The sequence below is a fragment of the Procambarus clarkii genome, chromosome 72 (genome assembly GCF_040958095.1).
Source record: "Procambarus clarkii isolate CNS0578487 chromosome 72, FALCON_Pclarkii_2.0, whole genome shotgun sequence".
Lineage (NCBI taxonomy): Eukaryota > Metazoa > Arthropoda > Malacostraca > Decapoda > Cambaridae > Procambarus > Procambarus clarkii.
Window position 1 is genome coordinate 9,212,348 of NC_091221.1, and position 22,159 is coordinate 9,234,506.

Here is a 22,159-nt window from a genome sequence, read left to right on the forward strand (position 1 = left end):
AAACATGGCTGGAATTAACTTATTTTTTATATAAAATATAATTCTCAGGTATTGCTTTTTAAAGTTGATCTAAAATGTCACAAAGACCCTCGCCTTCATTTCTCGGGTTACTAAGGGTAGACATATTTAAACTTAACTGTTCACTAGGGTTCAAATCTAGCAATAACCCACCACTTAGGCAGTGTTACCTCTACCTTTTGAACACTTCCATCTTGTCAAATTGCTGAACATCCATGAGTGGTAGAGCAGTTAGCTCTACCACTCAGTTGGTGGGCAGTTAGTTCAGACCCAACTTTATGCTAGCAAGTGCTATTTTTGAGAAGTTAAAATGAAAATTGCTCATCTTAATTAAATCTCATCTACTTCAAAAAATTAAGCTTCAAGAAATTTTCAACTTGAATGGTTAAGATGGACAAGTCAACCATTCAAATATGGCCAATAGGCATTTTGCAGGATATAACTTAACTGGTGGAGGTAATGATGTCTTTGGCAGCAAGATATAATTAGACTGAATTAGAATGTCGCTTAAAGATTAGAGTTTTCAGACAATTTACCAACATACAGTTGATAATAAAATGAAGGAACTTATTAATACTAGGCAATTCTAATCCCAAAAGAATCAACTGGGGTATAAGGGCCCCAAAGGAAAGATAAATTAGAAACTCGAAGGATACAACTGGTAGATATTTTAGAAATATTCTAGTGTAATATAAGGAAACTATAAGGATAGTAAGAATTTATGAACCTGTCTTTACACTGGATAAAAAATTCAGAGACTGGAGTTGATATTGAGAAAATAGAATACATATAGTGGTGAATTTAATGACATAAAATTTTCTGATGGGCCATCAGTAGCTATGAGCTAAGCACTGATTCTGCCAAAACTTGGGAAACTGCACCAGGACACCTGAGACTTATCCTTGCCTAGTAGGAGGCTGGACATGAATTTGGCCACCTCTACCGAGAAGAAAAAAAAAGATTACGTCAATGAAATCGGAGACTGCTTGAAGGACATTAGGAATCCTGAGGTAAAAGACAAATACTCATTGCCATGGGATCAATACCGTAACCATGACGTTCCCAACTAGCACCATGTGACAACTCAAGTCACAACGGGTTCCAGAGTCAGCCTATAATTGGGTGGCATCACTCGTGAGCCACCCAATCTGAATACTTCTACACCACATGGGAAAGAGAGGGACAGGCTAGGGACAGGAAACAACTGATAGCCTATCAGAAATCTGGTGTCAAATGTAATGAAATGCCTTTTTCCGATAGCCCCCTTGGTATGCCCCTGGTCTTGCCCTTCCCTGATTTTGTGATACCTGTTTGATACCTGCTTGATGGGGTTCTGGGAGTTTTTACTCACCAAGCCCAGCCTGAGGCCAGGCTTGACTTGTCAAAGATGTTTGAATTATGCATTTGAACAGTGAGAGAATGTCTAGTGACATGCCAAGACCCTCTACTGACAGCTGCTTGATTGTGTGCACGAGTGGCAAGCCAGTAGATTGTTCAGTTAATCTTGCCAATAGTTACCATGCTCTGGCCTGTTTTGATGCATTCTACCTCTGGTTGTTTTTCTTGGGTACTGTGATTGATGCTGGATCAGCTAGACTCCCCCTTTCTCATTGAGTTGCCTGATCCTAGTCGCCTGATCCTAGTCCTGGTCTCATGCAGGCACTCAAAAACTGATGCAGCCTACTGCGATTCTTAAGTATGTTAGCTTGCCAGGCGAGTAGCTCGTAAGAATACCAAGTGATCCACCAGAAAGAAGCGTTAAAAGTCTGGTTTTATGCAGTTCACTTGTACACAAAGTAGCATCAACCTACATCAACCTTGAACACAATGTCTCCAGTATTGCATGTCTGCATTAATATCTTGCCACTTAAAGCAATTTTCAGAAAATTCATATCAACAGTCTGTGCAACTACCACTGTGATATGTTTTCAAACACACATTTGCAATTGATTGCAAATGTGTTTCAATGATTGATAAATTGCAATTGAGTTGATTGCAATTTATCAATCATCATTATCTAACATGTAATGAAATTCATTCTTTGTGCAAAAGCATTATTCTACATGTAGCCATCAATAAAAAAAAATTATATTTCAGTTTAGTTCATTTGCCACTGAACTGAAATCCTTCTCTCCATGGGATGCTTCGTATTGAATTTTATCAAGTTCTAATTCAGTTGATCCTTATTACAGTATTGTCAACACTAACTCCTGCTGATTACCAGCCCTAGGACTTGCTGCCGGCGCCATTGCTAGCTGGCCGCACACGGATTTGTTCCCAGGAAAACTTAAGATTCTGAGCACCCATCTGCTCAAATCATCGCGGTTTTGTGAGGAAGAATACATCAATACTTCAAGAACCAGACAATATCTTGTTTTGAAGGAAACAATTCCGACATAGTCTACAACTGATGAACAAACATTGTTTATCATCTGCTGTCCAGCTGACTGGTATTCTGCACAACCCTGTATGCAGGCGGCCCCAAACTCTTGTCACCCATGACCGATATATTTTTTTTTTTTTTTTAGGATCGTATCACTGACCAGGTCAAGTAATCCTACCCTGAAGGGTGAGGCTGCCACAAGGGGGCACCTTAGGTGTGCTGAGCCTCTTCAGGGAAAGGTAGACCAAACAGCTCATTTAGGTGTTAGGTATTCCTGATTCCACCTGGGGGTATCATTCTACGACCTCCGTTGGAGGGGAATGAATTTCTCCAGGCCTAGGAGTGCATTAGGCATTAGGTAGGGCAGTGAATTGGTCCTCACTAAGTGTAAATGTCATGGGGAAGTCAACGAGAGAGGGGCAATGGAGGCAGCTTCAGACGAGGAGGGACCGTGTACCGAGGTGCAGCAGGCACTGAAGAAAGCTGCTATCGAGGCCTCACCACATGCTTCTACCAGCAAAACAGCAGACATAAAGGACCTAGAGAGGACAGCATCAGTGTCGCACCAGCCGGTGTCAGACGACGCTTCTATCCACAACCCAGCCACTTGACGACAGTATGAGATAGGAGAGGACAGCACCAGTCACACACCAGTCAGTGTCAGTTAATGTACTTTTCTCCACAGCCCAGCCATAGGACGACCACTTTTCTACAGCATATAGAGTAGTAACGGCAATGGAAAAGGAACAACCAGAGCTCAAACTTTCCATCACAGTCAACATGAAAGGAGACATCTTGGTTATCTTGAGATGATTTCGGGGCTTTAGTGTCCCCGCGGCCCGGTCCTCGACCAGGCCTCCACCCCCAGGAAGCAGCCCGTGACAGCTGACTAACACCCAGGTACCTATTTTACTGCTAGGTAACAGGGGCATAGGGTGAAAGAAACTCTGCCCATTGTTTCTTGTTGGCGCCCAGGATCGAACCCGGGACCACAGGATTACAAGTCCAGTGTGCTGTCCGCTCGGCCGACCGGCTCCCGATACATAATCGTGAATTATGTAATCCAGTACATAATGATGACACCACAAGACCAACAGATTGTAAATTACTTAAAAAAAAAAAAAAAAAAGTAAGCCCTGCAATGAAAACCTGTATGCTTGGAAAAGCAGAACCCTTCAGAAAGACGCACACGAGTCTTGCTATTGGGATATCTAGTCACAGGACAACAGTATGAGAAAGAGGACACCACCAGGTGTCAATGACAATGTCTCAAACCAGACATTGTCAGACTCTGCAAATCTTCTAAAATTCCAAAAAAACGTCAGGGTGCCTGACAGCTGTGTGCTCAGCGCTTCGGATTCGTAGTCCTGAGGTTCTGGGTTCGATCCCCGGTGGAGGTGGAAACAAATGGGCAAAATGTTTTTTCACTCTGATGTCCCTGTTACCTAGCAGTAAATAGGTACCTGGGAGTTACAGCTGCTACGGGCTGCTTCTCGGGGTATGTGTAACAAAAAGGAGGAAGGACCGGGCCGCAGGGACGCTAAGCCCCGAATTAATCTCAAGATAACCTCAAGATAACCTCAAGATAATCGACTTTCTCCTGGATCCAGTACTAGAACACAAGCAAATCCTGAATGCAGAACGATGCCGTACAAAAGTAGACAGAGCAGCGACACGTCAGGTTCTGGGGGCCAGATTCACAAAGCAGTTACGCAAGTACTTACGAACATGTACATCTTTCCTCAAACTTTGATGCCATTGGTTACATTTATATAAGTTACAAGCCTGGAAACTTCCCAGTCAACTGTTGTTATTGTTATAAACAGCCTCCTAGTGCTTCAGAGCTCATTGACTGTTGCATAATTGTAAACAAAGTCACCAAAGATTGAGAAGATATACAGGATCGTAAGTGCTTGTGTAACTACCTCGGGAATCTGGCCCCTGGTGACCGTCATGGGACATGTGCCAGAAACATTGTCTTGGAAATTGGGGAATATACCAACAGACCATACGTCCCAGAACCCCCCTGCGCTGTTTCAGGTGTCAGAAATATGGCCACCATCAATCGCGTTGAACCGGACAGGAGAGATGCGGAGCGTGCTGCCCGAGGCATCCAACCAAAGACTGTGTAGCCAAGCACAAGGCAAACCAGACCACAAAAGCCAAATGTCTAAATTGTGGAGGCACACATCATGCCTGGAGCAGGTTGAAATTACCACTTAGGTATTTACAACCTGCTCTGCATGGAAAGAAAAGGTGCAGACAGCTCAGGCCAGGTTAAACACGCAGACCCATACTAAATACGCCAATACCAACGTCTGGAACACTCATACACAGCCACAGCAGAGACCCACTCTCGCTGAACAAAATTTCCCAAATATATCCATTCCAAAACAGAAAATACACAACAATGCTGCAGAAATACAACAAAAAGCAAAAAAAAAAAAGCAATTACTTTCGGAAACAACACAACAAATTTATAGTTTTACCAACGTCCAGCTGAAAAACATTGTGAAGATCATGGCAAAGACCAAGACTTCAACAAATAATTTCGACTTCGACTTCCAAAACGACTTCAAAATAAACCAAGACTTCACAGAAATAAGCTGGGAAGAACAGCTAGAAAATGCAAACCTGAACCAATGCCTGGAAAAAATAAGCTCAGTAGCGCTAGAAATATGTTCAAACCACATACCCCTAAGAAAAAAGAGGAAGAGATGCAGATTGGAACGGGAACGTCATTGCCTCTATAGGCGAAGAAAAAGAATCGTGGAAGAACTTGTCACACGCTATCTCAAGAATGGCGAAGGTTAGGTAGAGAAATAGAAACAATTGAACTAAAGCTACAAGAATCATACAAAACCCAGGAGAGGCAGAGAGAGCAAAAGGCCATTAGTGAAATAGAGAGATACTAAATATTTCTTCTCCTATACAAAATCAAGATCAAAATCCACATCTAGTATCGGGCCCCTGCAAAAGGGAGATGGAACTTTCACTATTGACAACAAAGAAATGAGCGAAATACTGAGGAATCAGTGCGACTGTTTTCAGCGAGTCACTGAACACGCTGAAGATTGATAACCCAAATGAATTTTTCATGGATATGATACCAACATCAAATCATATATCAGATGTCACCCTATCCCCACTGGATTTTGAAGAAGCCATAGACAGTATGTACCAGGCCCTGACTCTTGGAACTCTATATTCATCAAGTACTGTAAAAAAAAAACGCTATCGCAGGCCCTTCACATTCTTCGGAGACAATGCCTATATATTGGCGTTATCCCTGACATATTAAAAACAGCAGAGATAGCACCACTCCATAAAGGAGGAAATAAGGCACAGGCAAAAAATTAGACGATGGCACTAACATTGCACATCATAAAAATTTTTGAGAGAGAGTGCTAAGAAGTAAGATAACAAAATACATGGAATCACAGCATCTCCATAACCTCGGACAACATGGTTTCAGAACAGGGCGCTCTTGCCTATCACAGTTGCTGGACCACTATGACATGGCACTAGATGCCATGGAAGACAAATAAAACGCTAATATAATTTACACAGATTTCGCAAAAGCCTTTGACAAATATGACCATAGTGTTATTGCACACAAAATGTGTTCAAAAGGAATTACCAGAAAATTTCAGTCTCCGTGGTGCAGTGGTAAGACACTCGCCTGGCGTTCCGCGAGCGCTATGTCATGGGTTCGTATCTTGGCCGGGGAGGATTTACTGGGCGCAATTCCTGAACTGTAGCCTCTGTTTAACGCAACAGTAAAAGTGTACTTGGATGAAAAAACGATTCTTCGCGGCAGGGGATCGTATTCCAGGGACCTGCCCGAAACGCTACTCGTACTAGTGGCTGTACAAGAATGTAACAACTCTTGTATATATATCTTTAAAAAAAAAAAAAAAAAAAAGGCAGGTGGATCTAAAATTTCCTGACTAACAGAACCCAATGTGTAATAGTCAATAAAATAAAATCTAGCCCATCAACCGTGAAGAGCTCAGTCCCCCAGGGTACTGTGCTTGCTCCAGTACTTTTTCTTGTCCTCATATCAGATATAGACAAGGACACAATCTATAGTAATGTATCATCCTTTGCAGATGGCACTAGGATTTTTATGAGTAGATAACATAGAGGACACGGCAAACCTCCAATCAGATGTAAATCAGGTCTTTCTATGGGCTATAGAAAGTAACATGGTGTTTAACGAAGATAAGCTTCAGCTCATGCGCTACGGAAAAAATGAAAATATAAAAACGGAAACCACGTACAAAACTCAAATCATAACATTGAACGGAAAGGCTTTGTAAAGGTTTTGGGTGTACTGATATCGGAAGACTTTTCATTTAAAGAACACAATAAAGTAGGAGTCACAACTGCAAGAAAAATGACAGGTTGGAAAACAAGAACTTTTCACACTAGAGATGCTATACCGATGATGATACTTTTCAAGACGCTAGTGCTCTCCAGAGTGGAATACTGCTGCACAATGACAGCCCCTTTCAAAGCTCGAGAAATTGCTGACCTGGAGAGCGTGCAGAGATCCTTTACTGCTAGAATCCACTCAGTAAAACATCTAAACTACTGGGGCCGACTAAAGAGCCTAAACCTCTCTTGACCGCAAGTGGGAGAGATGCATAATAATTTACACATGGAAAATAGTAGAGGGGCTAGTCCCAAACCTGCACACAGAAATAACAGCACATGAGAACAGAAGGCATGGCAAGATGTGCAGAATACCCCCATTGAAGAGCAGAGGTGCAACAGGTACTCTGAGAGAGAACTCTATCAGCATCAGAGGCCCGAGACTGTTCAACACGCTTCTGCTACACATAAGGGGCATAACTGGCCGACCCCTCAGTGTTCAAGAGAGAACTTGACAAACATCTCCAAAGGATACCTGATCAACCAGGCTGTGACTCGTACGTAAGGCTGCGAGCAGCCGCGTCCAACAGCCTGGTTGACCAGGCCGCGCGGTCGCTGAGCCATGGAATTACCTCAAGGCAACTTCAAGGTAAGGGACCATTATCAATTGTCTACAGATGATGCAGAATGCCTCTCAACAACAGACTCAAGAAATCACTTGTGAAATAATGGACAAGATCGTGCAGCAGACCACAGTTACACAAGAAATAGACAATCTGAGACAAGATGAAGCACAAGAGGACAAACAATGCGACATGGACATGAGGATTACCAACAACGGTCGGGGTAGTCAAGACACCACACCATCAACATTCACAAAAGCAACTGCAAGAAGCAGTGACCACTCAAGATCAACAGAATCTTACAACACAAGAGACAAACAGCCAGTGCAGTCTGATATGCAACACCACCAACAAATAAGTATTGAACAGCAGAGATGCACAGATTCCAACAACACAAGAGGCAGGCATGAACAATCAATGCAGCCCAATATGCAGCAACATCAATAACAAAATACTGGATGGCAGAGATGCACAGGTTCTGACAACATAAGAAATGGCCAGGAGCAATCAATGCAGTCTGATGTGCAGCAATACCAACAGCAAAGCGATGGACCACAATTATGCAGATTCCAACAATGCAGGGGATAACCATGAGCAATCAGTGCAGTCCGATTTGCAGAGACACGACTTGTGAGGAGGAGAATATAGATGTCTATTCCGAAGAGGAGTTCTACTTGAACAGGCAACACCAACCGAAACAGTCGCCTGGCCATTACGAATACTGCAGTGGAACACACAAGGTCATGGAAATAAAAACCACAACCCTTCAGGAAGATGCAATCATTACGAAAGCAGATATAATCGTTTTGGAAGAAACTTTTTATCAGCCATGATGTCCTTCAGATTAGCTGAATATCGGCACTATTATACCGTATGAACAGGGGAGACAAAGAAGGTCAATGACCCTAGTCAGAAACACCATACCCAGTAAGAAAATAGGCCCAGTTTCATGTGGAGATGGAGTAGAGGAATTGGATAATATCGAGCTCCTCATATACAACGTCTACAAGCCCCCTAGACGTAAACTAGAAGCAGCAGTGCTTGCCTTGGCCACGCATGAAAATGTAATTATTGCTGGGGGTTTTAATGCTCATCATCAAGAGTTAGGTGCAACTGGGCCAGCCAATGCAGGTGGGTGCCATTTAGCTGCAGCTCTGCGAGAAGTTAGATAACACTTCTCAACACTTGGGAACCCACTAACATTCAAGGATGTTCTCCTTGATCATATATTAATCTCAACAGCACTCAAGCAACAGGTGAAGTGGGAGGTAGACCTGGTGATCACCAGTGACCACTATGCTACTGTCACAACACTAAACATAGAATGACCTCCTACACCACCTGCACAACCTAGGTGGAATTTTAAAAAAGCCAACTGGAATATATATACCAAGAGGAACTTGAAAAATGGTATACACCATACACGCCACCTGAGGATTTGAACATTCACAAGACCAATCTGCAGGAAGCCATTGCAGCTGATACAAACAGCTATTCCAATCATTATCACAGGAAACACAAAACGAAAGCACTATTGGTTCTATAATAATGAAGTTAAAGAACAAAACCACAGAGTCAACATCTTCAGAAAACATCTAAAAAGAAACCCCCACACCAGAAGGAAGAACTCTGCTAAGAGCGATGATATCTGAAGCAAGACAAGTTTCTAGAGAGGTGAAGGAGGCAAGATGGTTTAAATGGTGTCAAACTCTACATGAACATAGTAGTCTTGGCAAGATATGGGGTCAGATTAAAACCGTGTCAGGTCAACCAGCCTGACCACAGGCATGTATTCAACCATTGCAGGAGGTTGAGAGACTTGCCCTCCAATTTGCAGAAAGAGTGGCTTTCAGCAATGGTTAGAACAATTAAAATAAGAGGTTGACAGCCATTCACGATTCACAATCAGCCATTCATTATTTGTAGCTATGCTCATAGCTACAAACAACAAATGTAACTGTCCCTTCACCGAACAAGAACTAATCAGAGCCAAAAAAGGTAGTTACGACACTGCACCAGGTGCTGATAACATACTCAATGATCACACACGCAGGTCCTGCTACAGAACAAGGGATATTGGACATTATCAATGCATCTTGGCACCAAGGCAAACTACTGACCTCTTGGAAGAAAGCAGACATCAATCCAATTCCTAAGCTGAAAGAACGTGGCAATTAGACCCATTTCATTAACATCATGCATTAGTAAAACTGCAGAACGGATGGTGTTAAATAGGCTACTGTGGAAGATTGGAGACCTGCATAAACACACACTTGGCTTTTAGAGGAGTAGGTACTGCCAACTGCATGGCAACATTACTAGGAACAGTAACTTGGGTCTGGCTATAGTGATCTTCCTTGATCTAGAAAAAGCATTCATATTTGCAAGCCCGCAAGCAATTTTACACACTTTAGTTAAAAAAGGTGTAAAGGGAAATATGCTAGGATGGATTCAAGATTACCTGTCACACGTATGATAGAGTAAGGTTGCAAGGACAAATGTCAGACTACCATTTGCATGAGAATGGGGTTTCACAAGGAGGAGTTTTCAGTCCTAGTCTTTTTAACATCCTTATGGAAAACATCGTTACCATGACATTTGCAGAAGGGGTTAAATTGCTAAGCTATGCTGATGATATAGCATTAGTCACTACAGATCCTTCACTTCTAAATAAAGCTCAAGGGGCATTAGATAAAGTAACATCTGAATGCAGCATTTTAGGGCTAAAAATATCTGCACAAAAGCCTAAGGCAATGAGACTAGGTGGCAACACTCCAGACAGGCACCTACGCATTCAAGACATTAACCTTCAGTGGGTTACACAATATCAATATCTTGGAGTGTGCATAGATTCTAAAATTTCATTCAATAAGCAAATTCAATATCTGAAGGAGAAAGCAAAATCACGACTGAATGTAATGAGAGCAATCCCAGGGCCCCGCCTAGGAGCGGGACACAGTGTTAAGAATGTTTTACATACAATCCATTTGATCCCTAGTTGATTATGCAGCGCCTGCCTTACTCACTCTCTCTCCTGGTCAGTGGGCAAACAGTGAGGTTATTCAAAATGATGCATTGCGAGTCATAACAGGGGCTTCCAGATAGACTAAAATACTGAATCTAAGAATAGAAACAAAGCTAACGTCAATTGAAATAATGGTAAAAGGGATTGCTGCGTGCATGCTGAAAAAGATAATGACTAGTCCTAGAATCAGTTCACTTAAGATATAATCACTGGAACACTTACTCAGGACAAAAGAGCCCCCCAATAGCAACAGGTGGACCCATTATGTGATAAACACCATCAATACATTCGATATAACAAACACAATCACTGAGAGGGGTGTCGACGAAATACATGCAGACTTTGTTATGCAAGCCCCTTGGGAATCTCCGCCAGCAGACTTTAAGATAATGGCTCTTGAAGGAAAAAAAGAACCAGACTAATCCTCATCTGCTACGTAATATTGCACAGATGCATATAGAAACAAATTTGGCATCTGACAGCTTCACATACTTCACAGAAGGATCAGTAGACCAGCAGGGACAAGAAACCAGAGCTGCAGTTAAAGCAAGAAACACACACTAAATAGTTGGAGACTCTCAAATGGGTGTTTGACCTTAGAGATCTTTGAAACATGCTCTTGCTGAACACCGACATATTATATTACATACAGATTCGAGATCTGCTATTGAAACTTTGCAACAAGAACACATAGGTGACAACATCCATCTGATAACAAATGTCATATCATTAATGCAAACACTCAAGTGTCAAGGCTGTCGGGTACTTATCAACTGGGTGCCAAGTCATGTGGGAATATTGTAATAGGAAATGACACAGAAATCACAATAGCATGATGCATCAAATGAACAAATCCACAAGGGCCGTGATAAGGGTTCGAACTTATGCCCGGGATGATCCCAGACACTGTCTTATTCAGCATGATGCATCTTAGTTTGATGCATCACACTATTGTGATTTGTGTGCATTGAAGTGAGGGTGAAGAGGTAGAACAGCTTGTTAGCAGAGCCCGAGTACATGGGGGAATTATGTAAAACCCTGGTTTGTGTCTCGGGGAGGCTGCAGGATCCGTGTGAGGTCGGTGGAACTCCCGGTTACAATTCTTTTTTTAACCATGTTGTGGCCTAGTCGACTAAGGCAGCGTCTGGGATCATCCCGGGCATAAGTTTGAACCCTCATCACGGCCCTTGTGGATTTGTTCATAAAAAATGGCATTGCAGATAAAGCTGCAAAACTTGCAACTAAAAGAAATGTAGATATTTACATACCACAGTCTATCACAGATTAAGAAAGTAATTAGAAACAGAGCAATGTAAAAGATGTACAATGACCACAACACAGTATTTGTAATATCAAGATCTACGGGTTGGTACAAGAATGAACCAACTACGAACCACGTATTTTGATGAAAAGGAGCAGAACAACAACAGAAGCACACTTACATTGCATCAGGCTTGGATACCCATGTGCATGGGAAATAGACTTACAGGTTCCGGAAGATGATTAGGAAATGTCAGCATTGTGGAGAAATGTCCGACAGACCACTGGAACATTATCTAACACAGTACAGAGTTACAAACCCATTAAGATTTCAACTTGGATTCAACAGAGCAGAAGTTGTTAAACACAACAAAATCTTACTGAAGCGACCATCCGAGTCATAAATACTCATACTCCGCCTAAGTAAACCAGAAACAATCAACACTTATAGTGGGCCAGCCAGAGGCTTAGGACCCATGCAGGAATATCCCTGCCAAAAAAAAAAAAAACTGCGTCACCTTGAACACACCCGACTCTCAATCCTGTATCTGTGTTGATAGAATATTAATTATCAAATTTATTTTATTAGCCAAATTTTATCCAATGCATCTGAATTCATAAACAGAATTGCTGATAATTCAGAAACTCCAGCAGCACCTTCTATCTGATATAATTTTTAATCATATTTTCTATTCTTGTGTTTTTAGTAGATACTAGAAAATCAACCCCCTCTGTCTGGTAATCTCCATCCCTGTTTGGTTGCAAATTTGTGTGGCTCTTATGCTGGGGCTAGGCTGGGTAGCCCCAGCTGTATGGTCTAAACTGGTTTCTACCGGGTGGTGTTCTGCTGGGTTCCATTGCAGTGTAGGTTCCTTCGTCCTTTGGGATAGTCGTTTTGCTTCACCCTTTGCGGGAGGTGCTGGGACATTAGTTTCTGGGCTATTTTCTTCTTTTGGCCAGTTTTTCTTGATTGCTCCCAATCTTTTTCAGTTTTCTTTGCCATTTATTTTTCTGAATATTCAGTTTCCTCTTTTGAGAACTCCATTGTGAGATAGGACTTGGAAAGTCCTCTCAGAACTGTCTTTAAAGTAATGAAATGCCCCTTTCTGTTGGGTGCCCCGACTCTGCCCTGAAGCCCTTGGGCTGCACCCCTGTTTATACCATGCAACTCCAAAGTGTGCTTAAAATAACAAAAATATTAACATTTTTGTTTTTCCTTCTAATATTGCTAAAATGTGTTCCTTGACCGTTGGAAGGGATGGTGTGGGGGGGGCAGGGGGGAAGGAATTGAGGCAATGTGGCAATATAACAGGTGTTGACAGAGCAGTCACTAGCCACGGTCTCCTCCAGCCCACCATGGGGGCAGGAGTTGCCGCCACGATAATTTTACTTGATTTTTTCCTATTGAAATAATTGGTTTTTACCCAATCAAGTCTGGATATTTTTTTTCTGTATTATTCAATAATGTAATTTACTAAATGCAGTACAGTACTTAAAAGAAATTGTGTGCATATTAGCGACTTGATTATTTTCTTGACTACAAAAACCCTGTTTTATTACTGCATATGTACTATATAAAACTATGTACATTTTCATGCACTAATACAAGCTACTAATCAATTCTGGCAACTGTAATAATCTTATAACTGGTTACCAGCATTCAGTCTAGCCATGCATAATTTGCACTAAATTCTAACAGCACACATTGAATATATAATAATCATATTTTGAATGTTTTTACCAAACATTTTTTTTAAAGTGTAATGTTTAATTGGGCTGTCAATAATATTGTCACCAAACTTGTAGAATGTTAGTGCAGATATATATTTGGTTAACTAATAAGAGTAAAATATTATTCTTTGAACAATATGTATGATCATGAACCACTAAGCTAGTCTGGTGAATCCAAACAGTATAGCATCAACATGCTAATCAACGGACAACGTGACCTCGTTCACCACAGTTGAACTCCCAAAACCCCATCAAGCAGGTATCAAGAAGGTACCATAATGCCTCCAATGTAATACAACTATTGCTAAATGGAGAGCTTGTGGGAACCGGTCGGCCGAGCGGACAGCACGCTGGACTTGTGACCCTGTGGTCCCGGGTTCGATCCCAGGCGCCGGCGAGAAACATTGGGCAGAGTTTTTCACCCTATGCCCCTGTTACCTAGCAGTAAAATAGGTACCTGGGTGTTAGTCAGCTGTCACGGGCTGCTTCCTGGGGGTGGAGGCCTGGTCAAGGACCGGGCCGCGGGGACACTAAAAAGCCCCGAAATCATCTCAAGATAACCTCAGGATAACTGTAGGCACAATGGCACTATTATTGGAATCCTGTTCACTAAATCCTGCATAAGAATCTTTAGCACAAGTTTATTTTCTAAAGGAACATGCATTATTCTATCAAAATGCTTAGATGTACCAAACAATAACAGGGTGCAATGCTACACTGGAAATCATAAATAGCATTGTGTTCACCAATATTTGAACAGTTTTTATCGCAGTCAGGATCTTCTATGATACTCTCATTGCAAAATAATCAGTTATATATTTCATCGACAGCTGAGGGGCTAGGGGTGAGCTGGCTAGATAGAAACTGCTGCCATCTAGTGGTAGGAGAGTGTATTAAGATGGTAGTGTTGGCATAGTAACGATTGATTGCATTATTTTGTTAGGATTACAAATCTTGTTAAGAGTGGTTATGAATTTTGGAGCACATTTATTTTATGAGGGGGGGGGGGGGGTTTATCATAATCTCTGAGCCACAAAGTGCACCAGATTCTGGTCCCTGAAAGGCATTCGAGGGGTCTAGAGGTCTGATGTGTTCTTCAAAGGCCTAGTCATTGCCAGGCTGTAGCATTAGGCACTACTGAGGGGGGGGGGGTCCCTCCCAGGAATAGTCAGCATACTAGTCGACTTGAGTGAACCATGGAGGCACAACAGTGCCTCGCTCTCCACTCTTCTGCTGCAATTAATACTATTTTTTCTAATCATTAAGTTTTTGTTCTATTTTCTTACTCCTATCTCTTTCTTCTCGTGTCTTCCTTTTCTACTTTCTTGCCTACCTGTGGCATTCAACATTCTTTCCACACATCACTGATTTGTAGTACTGTACATGCAAGTGGTGAGCATTTCATTTATACATTAACCAAGCAAGCATTACGAATTTTATGAAATGTGTAACATATCCCACTAAATGCTTTCAACAATGAAAGATTTTTAAAGCATTTGGCAAATATTCTAAAAGAGGCTACCCATTCTCTAGAGTAGTCCACAAAGAAAACGAGCCATCATAGATAGATGGAGATGGTAATCAAATACGTGTACGAAGAAGAAGAATCCCACCGATGATGAGGCAGTGAAATAAACACAGGGCATACCATCTGAGAGCACCATTGGTAGTAATGTTTCAAGGATAAAAAATTAAGCTAAATTAGTATAGAAAATGAGATGCTGAATGAATTACAACCGCAACCAATAATCACACCCAAGTAAATATTATGTGATGTCTGATATAAAACAGCAATTATGAAAATCTAATGTAAACATTGCAATAAAGTGCAAGTGATACAATATGACAATTATGTATATACAAGTGATATACCCTAGATGAATAAACATGCACAAGATAGTATTTATATCTAGAAATTTACCTTAAAAAGTGATGCAAGTACAACAAATGAAGGCAACATATCAAGCTAACCATGAAGAAAGTGCTGGAATACATGCAGTGGTATGCTATAGCCTAAGTGCTAACCTTGTGCTGAGGGTCTACACTGTTGCCACGTCCTGTGTTCATGTAGTTGCCATCATACTCCAACTCCTTCCCAGACCCAAAATCCTGACCGGACCTCACCCTGCCAGGTTTGCTGGTACGGTCTACTTTTGGGGGAACTTCTGGCCCTGCCTCGTTAGTATGACCATTGAGGTAAGGGGGTGGTTGGGCCATATTTCCTCCTGGCCCTTGTGGGGAGAATCCCGCCTGGGGGTGTCCTCGGCCAGAGGGGGCATTTGGGGAACGGCGGTGGTGAGGCGAGTGCATAGGTGGGGGTAAAGTCTGCTGAGGAGGCCGGCCACTGTACCCAGGTGGGGGTACAGACGAGTATGGTGAGCCATGTATGGAGCCCATGCCTCCTCCCCCACCACCCGTGCTGCTGCCTTGCATGCTAGCAGGCGGGCGGGACGAGTACAGGTCGGAGCCATAGGAGCCACCACTGGCAAAACCATACTTGCTGTCACCACCATGAGACTTTCTGCGGTCATCGTAGGCATCATTGGGTCCAGGTTGCTGTAACGAAGGGGCAGTGCAACATGCAGACCACACAATGCTGTGCAAGAAGCTTCACCATGCCATACAGTCATAGTTTCGCATACATAACAAAAAGCATAAAGTCTTGAGGTATCAATCTAGATCTAACATGTTATAAAGGTTCAGACTCGCCAACAGGTGTCAAAGGAGCAAGGTGTGGATAAGAATAGGGATAAATTTAATATTTTAAAATTTCTACTCGAATAACTAGATTCATGCTTTGATAATTTTAGATAAAAGGGATTTTCTTTTCTAATTGGACATCAGTGAAGTGTTGTCAGAAAAGTTTAAAAGTTGGTACAATAGACACTTTATCAATAATACGAAGGTTTTGCAAATAGTGATGTTACTTGACTATTGGTACACATGCCTGCCAGTGGTGCATATATCTGGTGGTATGCATACCTGGCCAGTGCTACACATTATGTGTATACTTTGACGTATTGAAAATTAGCAGGATCACCAGTGTGTAACTTTATATTAAAAAGGTCATGTGAACAGTAATTTTATTATCAATATTGAAAGTCAATCCAGAAAACCTTTATTTTAAACCTTAATTTGAAACGACTGCAGCTTCAATTACAAATTTCATTCACATGAAACAAATGGCTGAATAAACAAATGCTTAAGAGCATACAAGGACTGTTCACATTGAAGCATACATCCTAAGGATTAAATCTGAATATTGCAAGTTACGCACAAGACCGTGCTGCAATTAATATAAAATGTCTGACTTTTTTAAATGCTCACTAAATATGATCCACCACAAAGAAACTGCTAAATTTTAGTTTTCAAAATATTTTATCCAAACACCTGCTGGCACATGTATTTGACCAATAGTAAAGATATTTTGGCAATGGTATAGATGACTCCAATAATGCAAAGAGACGAGAACAAAAAATTTATGCCCCTATGACAAAGCAATGTTATAACAGATACTTGACCAACAGAACATTTATTTCACTAGTGACTTGTGTAATGTGATTCAACATTGACCAAACAAACACTTCATGCTCATATAAATTTTCACATACAGAAGACTCTAGGACATATTGGAACCAGTAGTTATTAAAACTATTTATTTACACAAGTAGTTGTCAAACAAAATAAAATTATTCTGGTATTAAGTGCTCTGCAAGTGTGTAGGTATGAAAGAGTTTGTGTAGATTAATCTTGGATGACTAATAATCTAATCTGACTAAAATATCTGGCAAAATAAATGTATAACTACAGCTGGAATGTCTTGCGAGTTTATAATCTACATCATAAAACCAGATGTAATGAAATACCTTATTCTACGAGAGCCTACCAGAAGCTAAATCCTGGCCCAATCACACAGGCGCAGGAAGCAAGCGATTTTAGGTCACCCTCACAAAAGAAATGCCCACAGAAATGAAGCAAAGCAAAACAAACATCTGCAAGGTTCACAAATTTGAACAAAGCAGTAAATGATTCAACAAATGATCCATCCAGTACAGTAATAGTCATACCTCCTCTAGTTGCTGCCAGCCACCACTGGAGCAGCCAACTCACCATATCGACAACAATAATTCCTAAGGCTAAGAACTGACTAATGCACCTGGTAGGGGAAGGGAGGGAGGGAGGGAGGGATGATCAGGAAGCAACTGTAAAACAGTCAGGTACTCACAATCGGGGAAGTACTGGAACAAACAAGCAAGGCTGCAGTGATGCAAACAAAGCACAGCAAAGCCCAGCCAAGACCTGAAGAAAATGAATCTGTATCTGCAAGCTCAGAAGCAGGCATCCCATAAATGAAACTTAAAGGACTAGGCCAACCACACTTCAAAAATGCTGGGTCAAATGACGAAGCCAGGGTATGCCATAGGAGGAACTAAAAAGATCAATAGAGCTGAAAATGGCAGAAAGTTGGGTAATGAAGCTAACTCCAATATGCACCCAAGGACCCTACAGATTCAGAGAAACCTAACCAGGGAAAAAGCAGCCTATGAATCGAGCTCGAGCAACGACAAGGGATAAATAATATTCCGTGTCCGGGGCAGATTTCCCCCCCCCCCCTCCCCAAAAGGTTGAAGCCATTCCCTGGTCATCTCGGTTATCTTGAGATGATTTCGGGGCTTAGCGTTCCTGCGGCCCGGTCCTCGATCAGGTCTCCTTTTTGTTACACACCCCCAGGAAGCAGCCCATAGCAGCTGTCTAACTCCCAGGTACCTATTTACTGCAAGGTGAACAGACGCATCAGGGTGAAAGAAACTGCCTATCTGTTTCCACCTCCACCGGGGATTGAACCCAGAACCTCAGAACTAAGAATCTGAAGTGCTGTCCACTCAGCTGTCAGGCCCCCAAAGCCACCCCAGCTCAAAGTCCCAAACAAAGACCACAAGGGAGAGCAGAATTCCATGCCTAATGCCCAAGTAGACAGGAAGGTGTTGTCATTAAGGATCCAGGCCAAATACAACCCCAAGAAATGGAAAGTTAGGAATTTCTAACACAAACTATACCCAATTGGAACTTGATAAAAACTGAGTAGACTGAGAAAGCTGTGTGAGATAGGCATATCTCGAGGAATGGCCCTTGACTGACCGTCAGGGCGCCTGACAGCTGGGTGGACAGCGCTTCAGATTCGTAGTCCTGAGGTTCCAAGTTTGATCCCCGGTGGGGGCGGAGACAAATGGGCAAAGTTTTTCACCCTGATGCCCCTATTACCTAGCAGTAAATAGGTACCTGAGAGTTAAAACTGCTACGGGTTGCTTCCTGGGGGTGTGTAACAAAAAGGAGACCTAGTCGAAGACTGGGCTGCGGGAACGCTAAGGCATGAAATCATCTGAATAAGTAAGGCAAGAGACAGAGGTCAGAGGAACCCTAAGGCACCAGATCCCCAAAAGGAAAGCAACTCTTTCCCTAGAGCTGTACCAAGAGACAATCTCCAACCTCTTAAAATCCAAAGCAAAACAATCAAGCCTAAGCCCAAAACCATGAAGAAAAAGGCTTGATAGGGCAAAATCCCTTGTGCCAAGACACAGCCCTTCATCTGCCCACCTCCACCCACACCCACAACACCCCCATCCTCCTCCCATAACCCATCTAGCAAGCCAAAGCCTTGACTCACAGCTTGAGCACTCGGCCCGGGTACACCAGGACACTTGGCCCAGAAAAGCTATGAATATTTCAGTGCACATGGCTTAATTTCATCTCCACTCCCTGTATTAATTATTCCTGAAGTTTGGATTGGTTTTAAAACTATCTTATTTCCTTGATTCATTATAGGTCCCAAATGCTCCCTTTTTATTTTGCCTATTTACACAAGCACACATACTTAACCTATTCCTTCCTGTAACCTATACACCAATACAAATGGGCAAGTACACACCAGATGTTAGTGTTTGTCATCACAGGAATCTAAGCTGAATTAGTGTTTACATTTTCTTATTTCCAGGCTCCATATCACATGTGAATATTAAGTAGATAATTTAACATTACACCAGAGTCTTCTGCATTGCTAAGAAAAAAATTATTAATTAAAAAATATATAAATTATAAAAATAATGCAAGCTAAAGCTTAATGCTTGAATTGTAAATGATCTTCTTGCTCTAGCAAAGGGAAATTGGCAGCATGACCAGTAACAAAATAAATACAGTACTGTACTTACAAGTCTTGTTGGGCTGGCTGTGTATGGTGGTGGTCCTCCATATGAATTAGGTTCCGTTTCCTCTGGTGCTGCTAAACTGGGATCTGATGAACTTTTGACCAAGCGACCTCTATGCTCTCGAGAATCTGAGTATGGATTGTGGGAGGGAGGGGGCCGGTGGGGAGATTTTGAAGGAGTACGGGACTCGGGGCCAGTCTCTAGGTCAGACTCGGGAGATGAAGCATAGGATAGGCGCGAGGTCATGGGGAAAAGGAAGTCATCAGACAGTGCCTCAGTGGGCTGTTTCAGTGGTATCATATCAATGAAGGATCAGTCCAATAATAGGATGAGAAGTTGAGATATAGATAAGTCATTTATACAGCAGACCAATTTAAAAATTGACAAATGACGTATTCACAGAGGTAAAGGAGAGGACAGGCGGATGAAAAGGACGATGCAACACGAGCCACATTCCGAGAGCACGGTACATGGAAGAGAAAAAGAACATTGGGACAAGTTACAAATATGTAGTCAACTCTTGTACAATAATTTATTTAATCATGAGGAGATGAATAATGCAAAATTCTGCAAGACTCACATTTCATAAAATAAACTACTCTGAAAGAGACTGTAGCCCTCTGTAATATGTTTCTCAAACTAAATTTTAACTCTAATCTATGTAGGAAGAAATAATACAGTACTGTAATAAGGGGAGCATGCAAAACCAAGAGAATTACAATAATAAAGAAATTCATGCAAAACTAATGCTACACAAACTATCGAGCAAAAACTGGAGGTGGTGTTTAGCTTCAATGTTCTTTATAATTATTAGTCCAGAATTATGAGAAAGCTGGTTTGAGAATATTTTTGGTAAATATATATGTATTCATGGGCCATTCAATAAGAATCCAATTGGTTTGACATTCATAGAAATCATATGTAGGTGCGTTCTTCATCAATTGTGAACAGCTTTTTTGTTGGGAATGCTGGGTAGAAGGAGAGGGAAGATTCAAGAGCCATTCTTGGGGGTGGAGGTGGTGGTGGTACAGATGTGCGTGTAGGCAATGGTGGCGAATATAGTGAAGACTGCATCTGTTTTAGAAGTGAAAACCTAACAGGCACATCAGGTGGCTTTCCGTCTTCTAACATTACAGAAATGTGGCCATTCATTTTGCTTTGAGAAATATCTTCCACTACTATCTCAAATGATGGATCCCCTATATCTTTCTGAGGTTCGCTATCTATTTCTGGATAAAAGTCCAGATCAAGATTTTTATTTTGGTTGAAGAGAGTATCAAGCTCCTCCTCAGAACCACTTGGAGAAGGAATAAGAGGAAGTAGGTAAAGATCAGACAGAAACTCTATGGGCTATTAACGTGTAATGCAACGATTTATGTTAAGTGGGAGCCATAACCATTTAAGCAATAGGGTAATTTCATTGTGCTTGTCAACAAATAAGAGAACATATTACACAAAACAAAGTGTTAAATAGAATCGTGCAAGAAAATTAAAAAAGGATGAACCAGGTTACAGAAGATTTGTGCAGAAAATACAAAACTCAAAAGATATCAATATTTAAAAATCCATTACATTAAATAAAAAGAAATATTTTGCATGCAATAGCCGCAATTGCAAGTTCCAGCATGCAACGCAAGTCAGTATTAGAAACGTGGTGTAAGGAAATTGAAGATAAGCACGGGATGATGGGGGAGGAAATGAGAAAAACAAACCACCAAATTAGTACCAATTATGGGATGAACATAAATCCAATAAACAGATAAGGTGAGCGAGGCAAACATGCTAACACAACCACTTACAAAAAAGCTTATACGCAACTACTGGGTGCAGTGTGGAAGCACGTCAAAAGCACCCTAAAAGGTACGGTTATCTCAACATTCACATGATCTACTCGAGTATTTTACCAATTTATATTTCATGAAAATTGCACTGAATATGTAATTATATATTGTAATTATTAAATAAAATTTACCTAATAAAAAAAGTGACACTAAAGTTTTATCATCAAAATGAACATTTAAAATGAGAAAATGTCTGAATTCAGTTAGTAATATAAATATTATGCATTGCAATCAAATATTAACTACAGGTGTTTTTCACTTGTTAATATACATAGAATTTTTTTTAAACCAAAATTTATATACAAGGAATAAAATCTATATATGTGTGTATATATGACAGTCAGACCACGAAGGAAGAATTGAAACAGGAATTTCCTCAAGTACTTTGGTATTTAATAATACATCTTTGGAATGGGGACGATGTATTATTAAATACGAAAGTACTTTAGGAAATTTGTTTCAAATCTTCCTTCGTGGTCTGATACTGTCACATTTTTCAGTGTTAATTTTCATGATTTGCACACACACGTGTATGTGTAAATGTAAATCATTTACACATTCGTGTAAATGTGCTTTCCTCATTAGGTATTGCTGTAGTGATGACCAGACCACACACTAGAAAGTGAAGGGATGACAACGTTTCGGTCCGTCCTGGACCATTCTCAAGTCGATTCTAAAGTCCAGGACGGACCGAAAAG

General features: G+C 41.3%; 1 protein-coding gene across 11 annotated transcripts in view; it reads right to left on the reverse strand.

Annotated features, from left to right (window-relative positions):
* The window catches only part of pyd (zonula occludens-like protein polychaetoid), a 371,558-nt gene that overhangs the window by 23,342 nt on the left and 326,057 nt on the right, over positions 1 to 22,159 (reverse strand). For 9 of the 11 annotated variants that reach the window (XM_045767502.2, XM_045767500.2, XM_045767505.2 and 6 more), the window contains 2 exons: positions 19,624 to 19,902; positions 15,443 to 15,973 (listed from right to left, as the gene is read on the reverse strand). In XM_045767502.2, the coding sequence (XP_045623458.1) occupies positions 15,443 to 15,973; positions 19,624 to 19,902 (810 nt within the window). The remainder of the gene's footprint in view (positions 1 to 15,442; positions 15,974 to 19,623; positions 19,903 to 22,159) is intronic. The other 2 variants (XM_045767508.2, XM_045767506.2) reach the window with 1 other exon arrangement.